General features: G+C 42.0%; 1 protein-coding gene across 5 annotated transcripts in view; it reads right to left on the reverse strand.

Annotated features, from left to right (window-relative positions):
- The window catches only part of stxbp5a (syntaxin binding protein 5a (tomosyn)), a 74,879-nt gene extending 54,238 nt beyond the window's left edge, over positions 1-20,641 (reverse strand). For 3 of the 5 annotated variants that reach the window (XM_026319155.1, XM_026319154.1, XM_026319158.1), the window contains exons 1-2: positions 20,193-20,641; positions 17,787-17,884 (exon numbers count right to left, since the gene is read on the reverse strand). In XM_026319155.1, coding sequence (XP_026174940.1) covers positions 17,787-17,884; positions 20,193-20,330 — 236 coding nt within the window. In that variant the 5' untranslated portion in view covers positions 20,331-20,641. Of the gene's footprint in view, positions 1-17,063; positions 17,227-17,786; positions 17,885-20,192 lie in introns of those variants that run through there. The other 2 variants (XM_026319156.1, XM_026319157.1) reach the window with 2 other exon arrangements.
- Positions 20,642-22,506: the final 1,865 nt, after the last annotated feature.

Consider the following 22,506-nt stretch of genomic DNA (forward strand, 5'->3'; position numbering starts at 1 on the left):
GACGGCATTGGTTTAAATTAAATTAAAATGCCTCTACATTTTAAATATATATACAGCTTTGTAACTGTGTTTAAATATTTCTAATTTCTTATTTAACAAGCAAAATCTATGGTATACATGTAAATGAAAGAGGAACTGAGCCACTGTGTGGTCTCCTAAAAGGCTGCATGTCATTTCTTTGCACACATACCTGCTTGCTCTGGCTCACCATCCCACTGCTGTCATTGGATGGCACATACCGCACATGTTGACTATGAAAACACTGTGTTGAGTCCATAAACAGACTGAGATCACATAGTCCAAACAATGGAGTATGTAATTCCAGTAGGGCCACAGAGAGGGGCAGTTAGAAAACTCTCCTTGACATCTGATCGTTTTCATCATGTAGGTGCAATGTTTTACAATGATACACACTTGTTATTGGATATGGTGGACAGGGAGAGGCACTGAAAGGACGGCTCCAGATGATATGCTTGTACTATACATAAATAAAATATAAACACAATCATTTTCTGTGACTGGCAAGGCTTTAATCTCCCACCAAATTGCGGTCAATGTCTGCCTAACACAACTGAGAGATTTAAGGACACTGTAGGACTGAGGGGAGAGAAAACAAGTATAACAATTTCAAAGACAAAACCCAAGTGGACATTTGAAATGACAAGGGGAAGAATAATTTAAAGGGAAACATGGTTTGGCTATATCCAGAGAGAAAAGAGAGCAAGAAGGAGAAAGAGATAGGGTGGGGGGGGGCAGGCAGCTGCAGGACTGAAAGTCTTTGACTGGGCTTTCTCTTGTCTATGAATAATGGATGTGGCGAATTGGAGCCAGAATATGCATTTAGATAGTTTTATGTATTATCCTCTGAAAGTGGTAAGGAGGAAAATGTTTTATTAGAATGTAACCTAATGCCAAATTAACCTTTAACACATTCACACAGGGAGATTGTGTTGTCTTTGATTTAATACAAGCTCCAAAAGCAATAAAATGCACCTTTAATTTCTTATCAAACACACCCATTTATCTAGTGTCAGGTACTGTACATTACGTTACTGTAATATGGGCAAGTAGTGGCTTAAACAGCAGGAAACTGCAGCATAAAAAATGAATGGATCATCATTTACAAAGCTGAAAACATTTCACATACAAACAAAGCCATTAAGCCTGTTCCTGCAGCTATCATCAACACATTCCCAAGACTATCCCAAAGCAATCACAGAGTACTCTATGTGTGTGTGTGTGTGAGTGTACTTCAACAGGAAGTAATGGTTGACAACATATATTTCACGCATAAAATGCGGCAGTGAGGAAATAAAAAGCATCACTTAAAAATGACAACTGTGACAAAACGTTTTTGTTAACGAACACAAACGAAACAATAATGTGTAAGGATGAAAGAATGGACATGAAGCAATGACCATCTTACTGCAAAGTCTCAGAGTTAGAAACCTTTGCTCCTAGTCAGTAAAAGTTTTCAATGTCCACAATCACTCTTGATCAAAACTTGATAGTTGGTGTTCAGAGTCATGCTCACAGACTGGACCTGGATGTAACATTTCAGTTGTGTCACTATCAAAAGGAATTCATATTTTCCATATCAGCAGTCAACTATTTGAATGGTCCTCTAAAGAACTACACAAAAACAACACAGCTTCTCCCACTAGACACAGTGGACAGGATTTTAGTCCTCGCTGCTCTGCAGAGCAGGATGATGCTGTATGTCACAAGACCTGTAACCATGGTGACGGTACACAACAAAGATGGCGACAGGCAATGGCCTCTATTAAAACTTCAGGAAAACATGAGATTAAAATGTCATCAAGGAAAGCTTAGACTTAAACTAGTTTTACAAAACACCACCAAAACGAAAATCAATTTAACTAAAACATATATAGCCCATATGTCTATTAAAAGTTTAAGACGGACTCTCATAAACTGTTCCCTTATTCCACCCCTTTCTGCACACACAAATACACTCTCTGGCACTGATATCAAACAAATTTTTTCAAAGGTAAAGCCATGGGAGATTAGCCACTGTTGGCCCCTAATATGTTTGACTGTGCCAACCAATGCAGAGCCAGGTGCTGCTTTCAAGGGCAGGTACCTGTAAGCTGCCAGCACAGCAAGAGTCAGTACATCAGGGCACCTGGATAAGTTAATGGTGAAGGAGCATACCACAAAGCCACGACATCCACAGTCCGACTAACTAATTAAGAGTCAGAAATGTAGGAGAGACTTATAGAAAGTGTGCCTTTCAAGAACCGGTGAAGGGAACCACACAGTGAGTGAGATTTTGTGCCTTATCTGTTAATCACACACAAAGTCAGAAGAAATCTTAGTATAGTAAGAGAGGTCAAATGGAAGATAAGATCAAAACATATTAGCCTTAAAGAAAATCAGGCACTAAAGTCGAAAAAGTATTCCTAGTAAACTAAGAGAAATTCCATACATACACAGATTAACACTGCAGTGACTGTTAAGACCAACTGCAACATGTATAGATGCAATCATCAGTGATTCAACACTCCCTGCTGGCATGCATGCATTCTGTTGTGTCGGGTTTAGAACTAATTAGATGCACTGTTGGTACACTGCATGGTTGTCATTTTGCAAATAGCACCCCAGAGAAGGGCATCATGCCAAAGGTGTCATAGAGCATAGAAAATATGAATCAGAGTGCTGTCCTCTCCACTTTGATTAATGCTCCAAGACTGGAGCGTCATACTGCACATACACACACAGAAACAGAAGCTCTGCTGTGCCGCACTTTGTGAAGCATCTGCATTTTATGTCCACCATGAGCTCTGACCCGCACACATGCTCGTAGAGGGAAGCAGCAGGCAAGATGTCCTTCAAACCTGAGGACAAAGTGTGAAGCTTCCCTGTGCTGGTCACCATCTGTTTGCCTAAGTGTTTTTAAGCAAGAAGTTAAATCCTTGAAGTTAATTCCCACGATCAAAATGATTTCAGTTTATCAACACACAGAGAGCAGTATGGCAGGGGAATAATCTGGCTGCATAGCAGAGAAACAGAGCGTCTGTGGATTAATGTAAGTGATGCATTAATTGGATTAAGTAACTTGGGACCCAGAAAGGAAGATATTTTGTCTAAATGACAGGATTAATAAAAAAAAAAAAAAAAACACACATTCACAGACATGCACAACTTGGGCGTAATTAAACAACATCAATCTGATGACTCACACATCTACCTGTACAACATAAAGTGTTACACCGGACTACACTGCATAATCACATTACACACCATATAGAGGCCTTCCAGGGGGAGAGGTACATAGTGCAACAAAAGCAGTTATGTAAGTCAAAAGGATTGTCCCTGCGTGTGAGCGTGTGTGTGTTTAAGGATGTGCTGTTAAGTGTGGAAGGCACACAGGCCAGGATGTATTCTGTTCCATCACTGTGTGCCAGGCAAAGCACCTATAGTGTTTGGAAGAAAAACTGCAAAGGAGTAAGAACACTGAAAAGAAAGTGATTTCCTCGCTCCGCTGCTAATCCCCGCTGTCGCCTCTTCGCCTCCTTCTCTCATACCATCTCTGTCATTTTTATCTCTGTCACATTTCTGTCTGATCTCTCTCACTTCTCATTTCCTCCTCCCTCTTATTCCATTGCTTCACCAAGTTGGATTACCTGGCAGGTCAACAAATCCATGCATACACACACCGATTGTAACTTCATTGCAGTTTGTGAGCAGTTTGCATCTGAATGTATACAGACTTATTATAGTTATTATATTCATCTGTCTTGTCCTCTCATTCCATTATCAATCCCAGAATCCCCAGTAGTTTTATTTCTCCATCTCTGTCCTTCATGAGAGCAAGAAGGACAAGTCAAATCAAAGGAATTTATAAGGTGAATTTCAAAATAAATGGATATCATCAAATAGCACAAAGCTATTAATAAACAAGTCAGAAAGGTTTTCAGTGATGATTTCTACAGCTTCATCAAAACTCTACTAACGCTATATACTCAAAAATACTGCAGACTGTAAATGGTATATAATCTCAGGCTTTTCCTCTGCAGTCAAAGAATAAAGTTATATGAGGACTAAAAGTTCATACTGTGTACGAGCTAACTCTATATCTTCCAGAATTAATTAATGCTGCAATGCATAGTTTTATGCACAATATTTACTTTAAAGAGAACAGAACGCCAAGTATCATGTTTTAGAAGTTGTTTGTACTTTTTGTTAATGTGATGGTAGTAAGGGGGAAAGGGATTTCCACATCAATGTCTTACAGGCCCACAGATATTTTGCACAACAGAAAACACAAAATGCAAACTGATATTGGGTAAATAATGTAAAATTCTGTGATGTAAGTCATTTGATTTCCATTCTATTTTGGACTATTCCATTTTTTTTTTTTTATTTGGCAAAGCATTCCAATAATTTTGCAGAGATGCACCACCTAATTTAACTGAGACAGATCTGGGAATCTGAGAACCCCCACAGGTTCTGTTCAAAATGATTCGGGGAATGTGTCTGTGGCTCAAAGATGTCACATCACATTAGTGTCCAAATCACTGGTGGCAAACAAAACGATGTAGAAACACAAGTGGAAACAGATGCTTATATCCAAATGTACACATATGCCGACATAGGCATTCACACAAGCACAGACGCACACACATATACACAGATAATTGTACACAAATGCTTTTTATATGTACCTGGTGCTTCTCTACGTACTGGAGCTCAAACTAAGTAATACATGCCGAACATAAGTGACAACAACCCTAAACACTCAAAGTAACATGCAAAGAACACATATGTATATGCACAAGAACACGTAAAATTAAATGCACATAGGCAGAACACAGTCTGCTACTTTGGCCTTAGCCATTAAAAATGCATGGCACTGCAGCAACAGATTCTAAAAATGAGCACCAGGGCCAGCTGCTGATCTGTACATTGAGAACTGCCTGACTGAGCAAGGTGGAATGTGAAATTGCTCCCACAGTGTAATTTCAGTAGTTGACAATACAAAAACTCCTTTACTGTAAGGTATACAAAACAGCCAATTACATTATGGCCAGTCCTTGTTTTATTGTCTTTGACTTAACTGTCAGAGAAAGGGTTAACAGCATGTGTTATCGCTCTCCCTGGATGCTAATATTGTCAGGGTTGCATCAGTGCCAGTGAGGGTTAATGCGCTCACCGTTGTGCCCCCCCCCCTCATCGTGTTATCAGCAATCATCGACACCCTCATCTAATGCGAAAGCAAAAGCGTTGCCAAGCACCAGACATAAAGAGAAATCAGGCCAATAGACCCCAATCGAGGCTTAATGGGGGCCTAGTGGCGCAGCTAGCTGAGACCTCTTACACTGCCTGTTCATCACTCACTCCCGCTAGTGTCTGGGAGATGGTAAGGGCTTCTGGCATACCAAACAAATTAGCTGTTTCATCACTGGAATGAAATCAGAAATGCACAAGCTACAAGGTTGTCCTTTCCTCTACAGACTGTCCTTGTTATGAATCAGAAAGGTAAAAGGCATAATAAAAAGGTACTCTGTAGACAGTTTGGTGGAGACAGTGGGATGTTCTTCACTCTGTGTGCTTGGTGAGAAACGCTGCTGATATAGTCCCTCAGCACTTCCTCCTCCTCAGACATTGGGCAAACAACCAACATGTGGTGGTGTCTGCTTGGACAGTGGTCTGATTACAGCTGGGTCAAGAGACAGGGCCACTGTTGCCCATCCAAATTCTGCAAACCCCACCCACACAGTGCCAGAGCTCTGAGTCACAGAGCTGAATGGCTGCAACCACTCTGGCTCTACTCCATGTGCAGACACCCCTACAGTACACTTTCTGTCCTTCTAATTTAACTTCCTCCTCTTCACTTTTCTAAACTTAGACGCAACTTCGTCAGTCTGCAGTGATTTCATCTTTTCACTCCTTCCTGTTGCTTTTCCTCCTGTCTCCTGTGGCTGCATGGATTCAGGCTTGGTTGTGTTGCACTGAATGACAAACCAAGGACACATCCGCAGCACTTTTATGTATTTGTATCTTTACAGCTCTGCACCGAGTTGATGTTAATACAGAAGCCACAGCATACATCCCTTCTGCTGATTCGGCAAATTCCCACTCTGGATGATGCTAAGGCAAACAGACACGATGTACTACAGTACTTTGTCTCCTGACAAACATAAGTGTAGGCTCCCATCTTATTCTCCTATACACTTCCTCCCTTCCATACATCCACTGAATTCTTCATATTTCCATCACGGACCGTTTACCTTTTTACATGGCAGCTTAATTCAGCTTCAATCAGATGATACAGCACAAATACATCCTTGGCCAGTCACATTTCACACATTTGCTGGACATACAGACTCACTTAAATACAGGCCTATATCAAACACAACAACAACGCTGAGGAGGGAGGAAGGGCTCTGCACATGACAGCCATGTGGTGGGGCATTAAAGCCTGAGTCATCATGTCATGTGACATGTGTGTCTTCCCTCCAGGCACTCAGAATGACAGCATAAGAAAGGGCAGCCTACAGAGGAGCAACAGGGGGGTAAATATCATCGCAGCTCCTGTACCAGCAGGGGGAAGGAAGGTGAGCGTCAAGATTTGCGTAGCTCTTATTGACAGGCAAAGACTGCCAAGTGCCAGGCAGAATCACAGCCTCAGTCGGCTGAAGTTACATTGGCTTTAGTCAAGTAAAGTCCATTACAAAATGACATCTATTTAGTCTGGCAGCAGTAAGACACAAATCACTGAACAGCTATTCAGAGCTCCCTCTCTTGAGGTGAAGAAAATTTCTCACATTTACATGTGATGCCACACTGCAGACGCATGATGGACTGTCAGTCGAGGGAGAGAAAAGTAAATGAGCATCTCAAAGCAGAGCTGTGTCCACACTGAGTTCAGCTGTGTTTGCAATGAAAGTGTTCATTTGCGAATTCAGCTCACCACATGTACTTTGTCCTCAACAAGCGCTGTGGTTGGAGCTGCTTCAAGCATCCTGATGTACCAGTTTGTTCACTGATCAAAGATTTCTCATAAAATCAAATTACATAACCTCAACCTCATCTGACGAATCACTGTTTCCTCTACAAGTGCAGCTGGGTGAATTTGGAGAATTTCAATTTCACATCATTTAAACCTGCAATAACCAACTTTATGGCCACCAGGGCTCAGCAGAAACAAGCTTGGAATTAGGGTATTTTAATGTTAGCTTAAAACATTTTTGTTTGGGGGAACATACTGTACCCATGAGAGGGACAAGTGACTTTGCCAAGTATTATCTTAAGGTAAATGTCATAAGTGCGTTGTTGGGTTGGTGTTCAAATGTAAACACTAGCTAACATTTATTGCTCAACAAGGAGCACATACTGCAAGCAGTGCAGTCACTGTCTCACCCTGAGGGGCTTTAGTGTAATTAAAACAATACCAAGCCATGTTATGGTATATATTCCTTAATGTGACTATAAGCAGCATTGCCCACATGGCCTCACTTGGCTGTCTAGCCCTGTTACTGTGGCTACAGTTGACAGATATACTAATATTCTCCAGCTGGAGTTGGTTTAGTTGAGTATGTAGAAATGGGCCTTTAGAGAAGAAGGTAAAATAGAACAGTCACACTCAAACTGTAATACTAGATCTTACATTTTAAAGCAATAAATCTGTAGAAAAATATTTTTTTTCTGTGTGGGTGTGTTTACATCATACGTACATACATACACGTGGTTCACCTGGATGCAAGTTTTGCTGAGGCTATCTACACATAACTCTGGAACCACAGGGCCTGCAGTAACTATGTATGTATGCAGCTGATATCATAAACAGCTTTGTCTGCAAGAGCCTTGGTGCACACACACACACCCACATCTAAGCACACACTAACACAGTGACAGGCAATTCCTCAAGGTCTGGTACCTTGGGAACCTCTCTGTCTTTCCTCCTCTGTGTGTGTGACTGTGTGTTCTGAGGCGTGAGTGTCTGTGTGTGTGTGTGTGTGTGTGTGTGTGTGTGTGTGTGTGTGTGTGTGTGTGTGTGTGTGTGTGTGTGTGTGTGTGTGTGTGTGTAGAGCACCTTGCAGACAGTGACTGAGTGTCTAGATTTTAGTAAGGTCATAACCAACCCTTTAGGCAGACAATGGTCATTAGGTGCTCACGGTTTGTCGCCTGCACACCTTCAAACCAGAACACTCTCTGTCTCTTAACATCCTTGTTTTATTTTAAACACACAGTAGCTTGGAAAGGGGCTGGTGCAATATTGTACATTCTTATTGTCATTCAAGTGTACAGGTTTATACAGTAGCTGACTAACTGGCAAAGTCGCAGCAAACAAGCCTAGAAATAGCATCCGGAGGAGCAGAAAAGAGTTGGAGAGCTCGATGGCTCAGCTGTAAGGCAATAATGCAGACTGGTTCACTAATGAGCTCTTTCACTAATTTGTTGTGTCATTATAATTAGTGTGGGGACAATTAGTCAATTTATTGGACAATCAACAGAAAATGAAACAACATCCATTTTAATAAGTGACTAATCATTAAGTCATTTATCAAGGAAAAAGGCCAGACGTTCACCGTCTTTGGTGTATATTGTGGTTCATATCTATGGGCTATGGTCGTGTTGGACAGAAGAAGTAGTTTAAAGGTGTCTTAGGTTCTGAGGATTTGTTATACTCACCTAATAATGACTGCTACCACTTCTATATTACGGTCTATGTTATATAATGTTTCCAGTGTGACCTTTACTGTAAACACTGGACACTGAAGTACTTGCACATGAACTGTTGATTCCACAGGTAAATATTTGGCCCCAAGAAAATCGACCATTGAAACAGACATGTTGTCTAAAAGTTACACAGTGAGCATAATGTCCAATCACTTCTTGCCTCACTATGTGTCCAGATGGTTGGGAATCAGAAAATAAAGACTTTGTAAAGGAGGCAGTATTCAAACAGAGGCCATCAGACATACAAAGAGCTGCTCAGGAATTGAAAAAAATGACTAAATGGCATGGCAATAATAAACAGCTGCCAACGGGAGGATGCAAGTTTAATCACCCCTGTTTCATCTGTAATCAGATTTTTAAAAGATTTAAGATTTCTATGTTACTATATATAGAGAAATCCAGTCATTTCTCAAATCTTCATGCTTAGAATATCAATGAAGAGCATGCATCTGCAAAATTTTGCCCAACCTTGTTTGATGCACTGTATGCCAGTCATTATGTTTTCAAGATAACACATCCTAATAGCTACATTACAAGTTCGCCTCCATGCATAGTGTAGAAGATCTGATTTGATGCTTGCATGCCTCACTACATAAATGTGTGTGTTAATGACAAAAGAGCTCTGTGATTCTCTTATCATGTGATCTTCATGTTAATTTCAACGCGTCGTGCGGTAGATAAGAGAGACATGTTGGCTAATTAATTCAAGTTAAGTGTAAGCAAAACATTAAACACACATAACCCCTTTCCCCATAAACCTCTGCATGTTTGAGTAAGGCACTAGGGAGTTGAAGGGTTACGGAAACAAATGATAGGAAAACCTACAAAATATTAAAATGGGGAGGGAGCAGAGCCTCTTGAGACGGAGAGGAAGATTACCTACAGTAGCTAGACAAAAATAATGAGCTGTAGAGAATCAGCAGGGAGACCAAAAATCAGTAAAGCCCATCCACACAGTCTTAGAAGAACTCAACAATAAAATCTCCAGGAGCGTAAATTATAGAAATTAGATTAAAAAAATGCAGCATGCTGCACAGGAGATGAAGGAAGAGAAATGATAAAAAGAAAAAGAGGAGGAAAACTTCAGTTATGTCAGCAGACTGACCCTGTGAAGACCTGGAGGTCACATGAAAGGCAGGGAGAAAAGCGAGATGACAAAATCTTTGTGCTTCACAGCATTCTGTAAGCCATTCCCCTTACAAGCACCACAGGGCCCATGCCAACCTGACAGCATAAGTTAGACTCAACCCTGTCACACTTCCGCACCTCTAGAACAATGTCTAGCAAAACCTCTGGCTTTCTACACAGATGTTACATTCAAACCAGCACCTGAAAAGATTTATAGCTCATTAATTGCAATGTCTACATTCAGGCTATGACAAGCCCAGGATTAAATCAAGTCACCCTCAGAAAACAACAAGTTATTAAGCTATGAAATTTACTAACATAAAACTAGTTCTGTCACTGTCCTGTGTGATTTCAAGCAGGACTGACATCTCACTCTACAGTATGAAAATGAAGTCACACGTGTACATTCAATAATCTGTTTTATTAAGTACTAGAATTTAATCTTCAGGGAGTTTAAGAATTTGTCATGATAATAAAAGCCTCAGTCATACGAATGAACCACAATGTGAAATCAATAGGAGGCGTAGTGTTACTACATGCTAATGTATACTGTACACATACCATAACTCCTGAATCAGATGCTCCAATTGAGTGCATGAGCTCAACTGTTTATGGAAACTTGACTCTTCATCATGAGGTACCACTGTATGAGGGGGGGTGGGAGGTTCTGACAGTGGTGAAACCCTCCAGTAATGAGAGCGCTGTTACAGTAGGGGACCGTATTGACCAAGATTAATATGAGTGCAAATCAATACAGTAGGAACATGGGCCTCACAAGTGACCCCAGCAATGCTGAAAAGGTAATTGTTTAAAGTAAATCCTGTCATAAATCACAACAGGCTGACAGGACCGTGTGTCCGTTTGTCACTGTCTGCAATGTGGTGCAGTGAGTCTGTTTCCAAGATAAGACTGCAATCAAGATGGTGTCAACAGACTTCAAAACTCAAATCATCATCTGTACCACCACCACCACATCTAAACAGTATGATCCCGGTTTATTACATTTCCTATTATTGTCATCACTCTGGACATTGTTTCCTCTGTATTTGTTATAATAACACTATACGTACTGAAATTGCTAAGATTCGGGCTCAAGGCAACACCGTTACAGTGAAGGTTGTTAACAGTTTGGCCAGATTGTCTACATGACTTTATCTAATGTACCAGTGAAGAGTTTGGACACACTTTACCATTGAAATAAATGAGACTTTTGACTGGTAGTGTATAAGTAAAACATAAAATGGAAAGCGAGATCCAGTTCTATATTTGGACTATATTGCAAGACAGAGCAAGGATGGACTAGACAGAGCAGCACTCTACAAAGCTATTTTTGGAAATAAATAAATGCAAATAAATGGCTGCCTATTTTTCCAGCACCTCCATATCAGTGTGATGTCTTGTCCTCCTCACACTTCACTCTGCTACCCTGCACCTCACCTTACAACATCAGAAATTCATATAGATGTGTCAGGATTCCTAGCCCTGTTCATTTTGCTTATTCTGCCCCTCTGTGCCTGGCAGCCTCAGTGTCGCACACTCGGGTCGCTGCCTGTTCGTTCAGTTTCCTTCATGCTGTTCAAGCTGCGGACTCCAGTTTTTGACCACCTGCCTGTTACCTGTTCTACTCTCCTTCCTGCGCCTGTCTGTTTGCCTGCCTGCCTATTTTCCTGTACATTTTGGTCATTATTGTTTCAATATTCCTGACAGAGGTGCATCTCTTTCCAGCAGGTGAAGAAACAGACATAGAAACAGGCCATAGGTTTGCAGGTAGGATTTAAACTGAACTTATTATCTACATCTCTAACCATATACATAGCTTGTTCCAGAAAAAATAAAGACACAAAAACAGCCAACATGTATGAATGAGATTAACTCAGCAGAACAGGCAGGTCAACTTAAAGAAATAATAACCCTCATACTTTAAAATTCATCTTTTCTTACAGCAACTGCTACAGCAGCTTTCATCCTGATTGAAAAGTATATCTGTTGATCAATTGCTACTGATTGGTCAGAGCAAAAAAAGAAAAGAAATGTCAGGCTCAATGAATGAAGTCAAACAAAAATAATTCAGTCTGATTATCAGGAAAGAGAAGCACAGAAGGTGAAAGGTTGGACCAGTCAGGATAATAGTGTTATTGTTTTCCCTTGGTTACCTATTCATTAATTTGCATGAGTGTAACACTACTTCCTTCTTATGAAAATGCTGGATCTGCACTAGGAGACAGGAGCGTACAGAACCAACACACAGACTTTTGTTTGCTGCAACAGATTGTTTACTTAATATTGTATTAATACAAACTGATTGACACATTTGCCATAGTGTGATCTTGGAAACTCTAAGTCCTTCCACCGCTTGTTTCTTGTCGTCACCATGACGTCTCACTAGCATGTCTGATATGCATGTTTCCTCACGTCCACCTCCACATTAATGCCATATTCAGAAGTCTCACATCTCTCAGCAACATGTTTCTGAAAGGATTAAGATGCCTACAGAACTGCAGCATCTGCAGCATCCATCATCAAGTCTAAAAGTAATTTAAGTTTGTGTTGACTTTCAATTAATGCTATCTAATTAGCGCTTCAAAACATTATGACAAGCAAAATCCAGAACAGCAAACACTATATAATTTGTCTGGTCAAAACAGTGCAGCTTCACCTATAAACAAGCAGACAGAATACAGCCAACCATCAACCAGCACAGTATGTACGCCCTCTGAGTGTATGTGTACAAATCTAAACCCATTTATTCTCTCCAGCCCACATGACACTGTATTTACCATGAGCCATTCAAGCGTTGCCTGCCGTCTGTTGGGGATAATTACTGCGCAGGTTAGTGACCACTCCAGGCAGACTCCACACACACATGCACTGATCTAGAGCCTGCTTTTTTATTCCTTTTGTTTATAGGCCAAATAAAAATAGAGAAAAATCAAAGAGCACACTGGTTTTTAAAAAACGCCTCTTTCCAGCCGTATCAAACAACAAAACAGTTCCAGATGACGCTTACTTAATATTCCTCCCCAACAGCAGGCCTAGCTGTTAACCTTTCTCTAGGTCATCAAGATTTCATGTTCCCCAATAACATTGCTTTCTAGTGAAAAGCATTATGGGATGACTTCCTGAATAGTGATTACTCACTGAATGAGGAAAGGCTGTACATGAGTGAAGAGGTAAGACATAGCTAACCTTCAAAGTCATACGTCTCACTTGAACATGCAGACACGTACGCAGGACATAATGTTTCTTGCAGGAGATCATGGACGGGTGCAGGATGAGCATAAGCTGGGGTTAAATGTTGGCTAAATTGTTGTAGAGAAGCAACATGGCAGCACAATTTTAATCATCCTAAACCCCAATCCCATTTGGCGCTTGTCAAGGCTAAAGGATTTAAGCAGGACACACTGTCAGGATATTGAACATAGAGAAGCTGCAACTACATTGTTGTGGTACTGATGCAGCAAAATTTGATTTCCATTTCTAAGAACTGATGGAACAGAGGCTGTTGAGTGCTTTTGGAGAACATGAAAGATGAAACCTGGTACACAAGGGGTCTTTAAGAGTACTTCACTGCAGTGCACGTGTACCAGTACATTGACAGTCCGCACAAATCCTTTGTTCCAGTTACGGTGTAAAGCTGATGTGCACTGAACTGACATGAAAGCCACATCGCGGCAGCTCTCTGGTGATCTCACCACGGACTCTGCTTTTAACCATTTTTTAAATGCCATCTGGCAGACAGAAGCTGACTCCTCCACCTCTACCAGGAAGTCTTCGTACACACACACACACACACACACACCATTAAGCTCAATTAACAGACACAATAAGATGACTTAATTTCAAGCTACTCTCTCTTTTCCTCCAATCCTTGTGTGGCTTGTGTGAAAAATTTGAATGTGATCAACTTGAATGAGATAATCTAATCCCACTTGATTTTGTTTGATAACTCGCCCCCTTCCCAACACTTCATCCCTCAGATGCCACTGTTAGCTAACCCGAAGACCACTGTCACAGGAATGACAGTCATTCCAAGAGCACAGACCCCTCCATGTATAAAACATACTATGTTCAATGCTCGCAGCACCACTTTACCTCCGTTGATGGTCAGGCTTCTGTTGTGTCGGTCGGCCTTTGCTGTGCCAAACCTTGGCACCATGTCTAACTGAACTGGAGTCAAAAACACACACCCCTCAGGCTTGGTTTGAACTATCAACTACTATCTAAAAGACAGCTTGTAACTGGCAACCCCATTGAAGAGAGGCAAAAATAGAGACAATAAGAATACAGATGCAACAAAACAGATAGAAGAAGAAATAAACACATGGTTGGTGAGCTGAAAAGAAGCCCGCACCCCACACTCTTTAAGCAATGAATTGGAAAGAGAGCTTGATGCAAAAACCTTTTCACCACTTACTATCGCTGTCTCTGAAGATACTAAAAGCATGAAAAAAAGAAGACACCAAGAGCTTCTTCACTGCTACTGCTCATTACAATCAAAATATATTGCCATGTTCACAGACATATGAATTATAAACAATCAGGGTGATGCTTCATGCATCTGCTCTGCCAAACACGTGCTTATATCACAATAAAGCCTTTAGAAATTTCTCACATACATTAAAATATAATGAAATTTCCATCACAGATCGCTCACAAAGAGATATTTTTATGCAAACACTCTGCGAAGCTCCCTGGAGACTGTAAGCTACAATTCAACACTTTCATTTTATGTACAAACACCAACTGAAACCAGTCTAATGCTGAGCTACAATTTCTATTTAAAGACTTAAAATGACTTCCATTCAGCAGTCCAGTTCAAGAGCTCATATCTGTACTGAAACACTAAATGTGTGTATGTGTACCCTCATTTGTACACGAGTTCTATGATGCCCTGTGCTTGCTGACGAGATAATCTGGCAGGGCATGGAGTGACAATCTGATCTATTGATCTGAGTCTTGCTGGCTCACGGGGAGTCTCTGAGTTATAGTGCTGCCATCTCCCCTGGCCACCATCGGTAAACAGCCTTCTCCGGAGAGGCGAGTTGCCACATTGTTACACACACAGCTGCAGACCACCCAGCGAATAAACACGCACATACAAATGCTTATGGTCTAATAGTGGCAAACTCTCCCGTTAACACTGCACTGTCTGTTACATAGGAAAATTGTTAAATCTCACCCACCTTATGCTTTCCTTTAATGCACAAACTGTGCAATGGTTTGTAATATTTCTACTGTAATGTTTCAATACCTATTTGTCTGGCATGATGTGAGCGCCAAAGTGAACTAAAGGCCTGAGAGTCAAAGAGAGTGTGTTTGTGTGGCAAGTGGCACTGGGGCAAAGAATTTCATTTGGTCAGCGACACAACAAGAAATGTACTTCCTTTGACTTACTGCAGCTCTACATCTTATCACAAACACTTTGTCCTAATACTAAAAACTTAAGCAGCTTTTTTTTCATTCTGCATTTTTTGAAACACAGCTTTTCCGCTTATTCTTTGAAATTTAACTGCTAATCCAATGGATAGCTAATATGCGCAGACTGCTTGCACAGCAAAACCTGTTTTCTAAATGCTCACGTCTTCTTTTTGCTGCTGAGACACCGCACAAAAACAATAGAGAGCAGTGTGTGTGCACCCAGGCAAATCTGTCTCAGTGCATTACCACACACAGATCAATAAGGATTCTATTCTTGGCTATTAGATCTTAAAGCAGGGGATAGCCGGCCTCTCTGACTCTTTTTCTCTCCATTGTCTATCGGCCTGTCCTTTCCACTGGCTCTCCCACCACCCCCTCTCTATTCCCCTGCTTCCCTCCTCCAGACAGCACCAAAGGGACGCTGTCATCTTCCCAGCTGGGCAGTGGAGGCAGCAGTAGAGTCAGTGGCAAGCATCAAACACAGGACAGTTTTGGGGGATCACAGAAGTGATTGGCTTTATGGTTAAAGGGATCAGCTGTTTCCTCAGAGGATTCACACTCACACACACACACACACACACACACACACACAAACACAGACATTCACACACATATTCACTCACACCTTCTGTTTCTGCTGTAATTCTCCACCACGCTGCCAGGCTGTGGCCCTTGATCTGCCACTTCCTGTAATCCTCAATGGGACAGGGGCGCAGCCAAATGTCCTGGCATGCAAGTGGAGCAAACCAGCACACATACACACAAACAGGCTGAAACATCGATAGCTGCGAGTTTCCATTAACTGCAAAAAACAATGACCTTCAGGATACAGATGTGTATCAGCACAGGAATCCCAAGGTGCCTTTCACAAAATCTGCAATCTGCCGAAACTTTAACTACAATACATCTTTAAACCACCCATTGGGCAACAAAAATATACATGTACATGTACATGTATATTTTTGTTGCCCAATGGGTGGTTTAAAGATGTATTGTAGTTAAAGTTTCGGCAGATTGCTGATTACTGGAGGTTTAATGTTTGACTGGAGATTTTCATATATATATATATATATATATATATATGAAAATCTCCAGTCAAACATTAAACCTCCAGTACGCCCGCTTCATATGTACCACACTGGTGTCATTGCCATCAGATAAAGAGGCAGGGCTGACTAAACAGCAAATGACAGGAGAAGATAACCAGCACCAAAGAATAGATGGATGACTCCCAATTCACCTTCCCCTGACTCCGATAAGACTATCTGATCCACATCATTCAAACACAAGAGGGATTCTTCTATTCATTCAGTTTCAAAGTGACCAGCTTCAGGCAACATAAACCATCAAGATAAGATCACTTCACCCAAACTCAGAACAATCTGAGGAAGAATGTGTTTTGATCCCTAAACTGATTGGTTATGGGCATTATTCATGGCATAAGGACATAGTGAGTTGACTGTACCAGCCAGCAAGACATAAGCTCCATTAATTTTACTCACTAGTTTCAGCATCAGCCCTGCCACACTACTTCTACCAGAGGAGGGATTTCATCTCCTATTAATACATATGTATCACAGGCAGAATCTGCTCTGGATGAAGAAATTCTTGGTTTCTCTTAGATCTTCAGGAACATTTAATCATTGCTAGAAAAACTGGCACACCATTATCTCTGTCTCTGTCAATCTGCCTGTAAAACAGATAGGACAGCATACTAAAGGTAAATGGCCTGCCCACTATTGTCTTTTGTACATCTGGTAAGTGTGGCTTTCTGCATTCCTATGCTCATCCTCCTATGCTTTTATTCTCACCTTTGCAAGCCAGGTGAACGAGGCTGAGCAACAGCCGTAGTTGCCGGCAGGTGGGAACGAGAAACAGTCAGGTGGACAGCTCTTCATCACACGGTAATGAGCTGGCAAAGGTTGTCGGACAGGCAGGAGAACACATGGAGGACCTGTAAAAGCAGCCTGACACAGACGAGTTCGCAGGCGTTCTCTGAAGTATACGACTCCCCGCGGTGCCATTTCACCACAAGCTGTTGTCCCTGTTTGTGCAAATGTCCTCATTCTTCAAGAAGGCTGACGTGAGTTACCTCAACCGCTCATGCGCGGTGGCAGCATGTACTTTAATATGCGGGTTTATATGTGAACTTTTCATGTGATTTGAAATGTATGAGCAAGTATGCAACAGTATGAGAGTGTAAGGAAAAGCAGCTGAAATGTGAGATTTAAGAGACCCCACATGACACCATATGGAGCTCGGACTTTAAGCTAAAGACAAAGCAAAATTTTATTGATGCTGAAGGTCACAAGCACAAACACAGCTCAAGGTAACTGTCATCCTTTGAACACTACAGAAAAGCTCTTCAACAGACAGAATACACTGAAATCCAACCAACATATATCAGCATTTGACTATGGCAGCTCAGACATCTGGTCCCTTACCTGCTGCTGCCTCCCAGGGATGCAGCTACCCATAGGAGGTGCCACAGGCCACAGCCACCTATAACATCTCAATGGAGCCTGAAAGGATACAGTCGGAGAGCTCCGCTCTGGGTGCCAATGGCCAGTATCTTCTGTACGGGGTCAAAAGCCATGGACGACGGTTGATAGGGAAAACCATGACGGACAGTCTGTTGGGAGTTTTGAGACATGTAGAAAGATGAAAACAAGACTGCCAGAAAAAAAAAATAAAAAAAAACATCCATTTGCATTTCACAGCAGGGGTGTTGTTTTGTCAAAGGATGTCACACACCTGATTTTGGTAAACAAATGACTCAGATGGATGTGTAAAGTGTTGAAACAAAAATGCAAAGCATGAAATTGTACAGACGAGGAAAAGCAGGATCAAAATGCTCCTGGTCTGTACGGCCATCCAGTTCTTCATGATAGGCTGGAATTTGGCTTCACTATTTCAGATGCTTTTATGATCATGGGCCTATTTTGAGATTTCTTCTCTCATTTCTCCCTTTTTATCTCATTTTACTTCTCTCACTACCTCCCACATGAAGTCGTGATTACACTGAAGTCTGAAAATAAAATATACAAAAAACAACACATCAATAAGGAGTATTTAGATCTGATTGGTTGCAAAGGCCTTCTATAGGTGTGCATTACATCATGTTTTGATGTTCACCCTCTCTACATGCATGTGATTGTAGCTTTGTGGCATCAATCAGCCAGTGGTGGGCTGTTGGATTTGTTTGCTTAGTGGCAGAAGACTAAAGCATGTTACATAAGAAGCACTGAGTGCAGCAGGGACACCTGCCTTCCTCGCAGAGAAACATCACAGCAACTTTCTGTCCAGACAGACAGTGAAGGGGCAGGAGGGAGGCTTGAGTCTCGTTCAAAGAGACTTCAATCAGATGCCTGGCTGCTGACAGACATATTTAGGCTGCTGTGGAAATCAAACCTGTAATCTCTTCACTGGTCTTTCTAGCCACTAAAGCACAATATCCCCTAAGTCCTCGAGTGTGTTGACTTGACTCTCGATTCTGTTTTCTAGTTATTACTTCAGGACCTCTAACTTCTGACAACTGTTAAGACGATTACAGTTTTAAAAGTTAATCTGCCCTAAATTTGAACTTCTGCACCTCATGTTGGTGTCTGTATACAACAGCCAAGGACAACAATTGTATGGCTCTTCCATGATCTTGACCTCCAGAGGCACACAGAGGCACAAGATGAAGCCCATTAGTGGCAATAGACTGTGGCAGCTAACAGACCTAAAGGTTTTCATTACTATGCCCTGTATGAAAAACAAGTGCATGAGCTTAAATATCAGAAACATACTAAAATCTGTATGGTCAAATAGATATATTAGCAATTTTATGACTACAAACAACAAAAGCCTTAAAAGTATTCACAATATAGCCTGTCACAATCATGAGGGTTAAATATATGGAAAAAACAACAAGCATATAAGAATATCTACAAAAAAGAGGCCACACAAACCATTAGGATTCATCTGCAGACATCAGACTATAATGCAGGCTAAGATGTAGCATGAGCACCTTGTAAATGATGTTTATTAACCCCAGTCACTGTTCAGGGCAAGTCATTTTTTTTTATTTTTATTCAAACAGCTCCCCACTCTCTCCAGGCGCCATCAGTCCCCAGTAGATCAATGATCTGGGGGTAAAGTAGAGTGTGTTTGTGTGTGTATGATGGAGACAGCAAGACAGGAGTGTGTGAAGAGTGGTGTGTGTGTGTGTGTGTGTGTGTGAGAGAGAGAGAGAGAGAGAGAGAGAGAGAGAGAGAGAGAGAGAGAGAGAGAGAAAAATAAGGTGGAGGAAAGAAGGGGATGAAAGACACTGAGAAAAACACTATGACAAAGAGGAACGCGCGCGCACACACGCGTGTGCGCGCACAGACAGACTCATGCACATCAACATCAACCAGAAACCACCGTTTTGTTAATCCAAACCCAGCAGATTATGCAAGAGGGGATCAGTTTGGCCCATCCCCTCGACATGACAGTTCATGAAAGCTCACATACTATTTAATACTCTCTATTAACATACCTAATGTAACAAGATGTTGTTTTTTTTATTCCAAGTAAAATTACACTAGAAACACATGCAGCCAAATAGGAACTTGTGGTTATTGTACTGTCGCCACAGCGCTCTGGCCATATGCGCATTAGAGGTAGGTACAGCATGTTACACCAAGTACCATCCATTTCACAAGCGCAGGACGCTTTAATGGTTCCTTTTTAACAATAAGTGTTGCCAAATGTTAAATAACCCTTTAATCGGAAGGTGCTTTATAGTTTAAACGACTAAAAAACTGATTTTCATTTTGATTTTGAAATTCATTTGGAGAGCTGACCTGCAGCACTTGCTGTATCCTGACATGGGATAAGTGCAGCACAAACTGTGAACAGGGAGCTACCTGAGATGAATAATGCTGTATAACAATGAAATCATCAGTCTCGCCCACCTTGCAGAGTTGGAAATGCTCGGACTGGAGGGTCTCCTGGATCAGATGGTTCTCCTGTGGACCCACTTGGACAGACGGGGTGGAGGAGGACACCTCTTTCAAGCCGTCCAGCACCTTCCTGATGTTGAACTTCTTCATTTTCAAGACTGCAGAGCACAGAATAGAGATCACCCGCAAAAGATAAACGCACACAGGCTCGCTCTCTCTTCTGATTTCCTCTGTGAATGTCACATTTTAGTGCTTGTTTTCTAGCGCAGCTTCCATGCTGGAAGGCTGTGGCGCGCACGGCACGGGTCGCTTGTTGACGGGTGAATTTTTTTTCAGACGGGTTGCTGTGATGTTGGTGCGTCGGTTTAATTTGCTCGGACTCCGCGCTGTGCCCCACTGCGTCTCGGTGGCTCCACTCTTCCTATCGGCTTGCCTCCCCTCCCCTCTCGGCTGTGTGCGCCGCTCAGCCAAGGCGGAAACGCAGCGCAGCGGTGGTGGCGGTGCTGCTGCTGCTGCTGCTGCTGCTGCTGCTGACGTTCTTGCGCATGTCTGACAGAGCAGCGGCTTCAACACAAATCCCGCCACCTTGCCAGCGACTCTCTCCCTCTCTCTCCTCTTTTCAGCTGCCCCCCAGCGTCAACGCCCCCCCTCCTCTCACTCTCACGCACACACCGTCGGTTTTGCCCCACTGCACCTGGTGATGCTGGTGCTGTGATACTGCAGAGTTGTGAGCGTCTTTATGGAGACAGACAAGCCAAACCAAGTCCCATTTTTCCCACTGCATTCTCTTCCTAACCAGTCTGCTTCCGTTCCTGTGCCTGCGTGGACGGTGCGCCATTATTAGAGAGAGCATGGCAAAGCAGCCATGCTTTGTGGTGGTGCGTTCAGACACAATTAAAAGACATGTAGAAAAATGAAACATGGAATTCGCACTTTGTTAGTAAATACAGCTCCAGGCATCAATTTCCCCTCCATCAACACACAGTGTCCAGTTCCTTTCATTGTTTAGGGCTACAGGATGCGTTTGTTGGGAAACAGCACATCAAACAATCCAACAGCTGAGTAAGCACAGGGAGACGCTTTCCTGCTTATGGTGGATTGACAGTGTTTACATATTATCTATACCATCCTTTTTAATATTGAGAACCCCCCACAGCTACCGAGTTGACACTGTGAAGAGCTACAGAGGAAGGATGGGCTGGGAGAAGGCCCCTGTCTCTGGCAAACAGGTGACACTGCACATTCCCCTGACACAACCTTAAAACATCTTATACTATATTAAAGGACTAACAGGAAGCTCTGCAGAAATGGTCGCCCATCGCTGACTTCTAAATGTTACTGTCCTTCTGCTGAAGTCCCAGTGCTGCTGTAATCATGTCGTATGAGTTTAAGGCTCATAATAGAAACAGCTCCTTGTCTTGTTTTGTATGTTTCACCGGTTGGACATGTCAACAACCATAATGCTGCTCATTTGAATCTTCTGCTTTACAACAAGTACTGGGATATAAATCATTGAAATTAAAAACTGTTCCCGTCAAAACAACATGAAATTAAGATTTGTTTGTCTTGCAGATGTGCTGTAGCTGACGTTGAGACATCATGTTTGGATCATCTTCATACAGACTGATAAGGACATGCTGGTGCACTTAGCACACTAAGCTCCTGTGTGCAGTTTGCAGATGCTTAGGAGGGTTTCCTCTCGGTACTGCAGCCTCCTACCACACTCATTAGCATCCTACACAAATGTGACCTTAAGAGTAAACTTTTGAGGAGAGCAATTAACTTCACTACTCAAATATATCATCACTATCACCTACTGGAATTATTATACTGTCTAGGTGCTTTTTAGAATACCTTATGCCCCCATTGGCCACAGCTCTTGGCTCTTAAAGAATAAAAAAAAAATAATAATCATTCTACAAACACCACCAACTCAGTGATTTCCCCTAAGAGCTTAAGTGAGTTGAGGTCAAAAGCTCAGTACAGCTGCGTATGTTTGTAAGGTCACAGATGAAAGTACGGGCCTTGACAAGCTCAGCTGAGGCTGCTCATGCTTGAGTGACGCTGACGTTGCCACCTGTTCGGGCTGTTTGCTAACACGCTCGTCTTCGACAGGTGCCCGCTGGCAGCAGGGACAGGGGTGCTGTGGTGGAAGTAATAGTTGTGTTTGCGCTCTTGCTAACAGCACCTGATGCCAAGTCCAAAAAAAAGGGCATATCTATGTCCACTACAACTACAATACTATAAAAACACAATGCTGACTGTATATGAGATTGCTGATATATGCTTTTGCAGAAGCGGTCTTTTTGTTTAGATACAGCTGATA

The sequence above is a fragment of the Mastacembelus armatus genome, chromosome 24 (genome assembly GCF_900324485.2).
Source record: "Mastacembelus armatus chromosome 24, fMasArm1.2, whole genome shotgun sequence".
In the NCBI taxonomy this organism is placed as follows: Eukaryota; Metazoa; Chordata; class Actinopteri; order Synbranchiformes; family Mastacembelidae; genus Mastacembelus; species Mastacembelus armatus.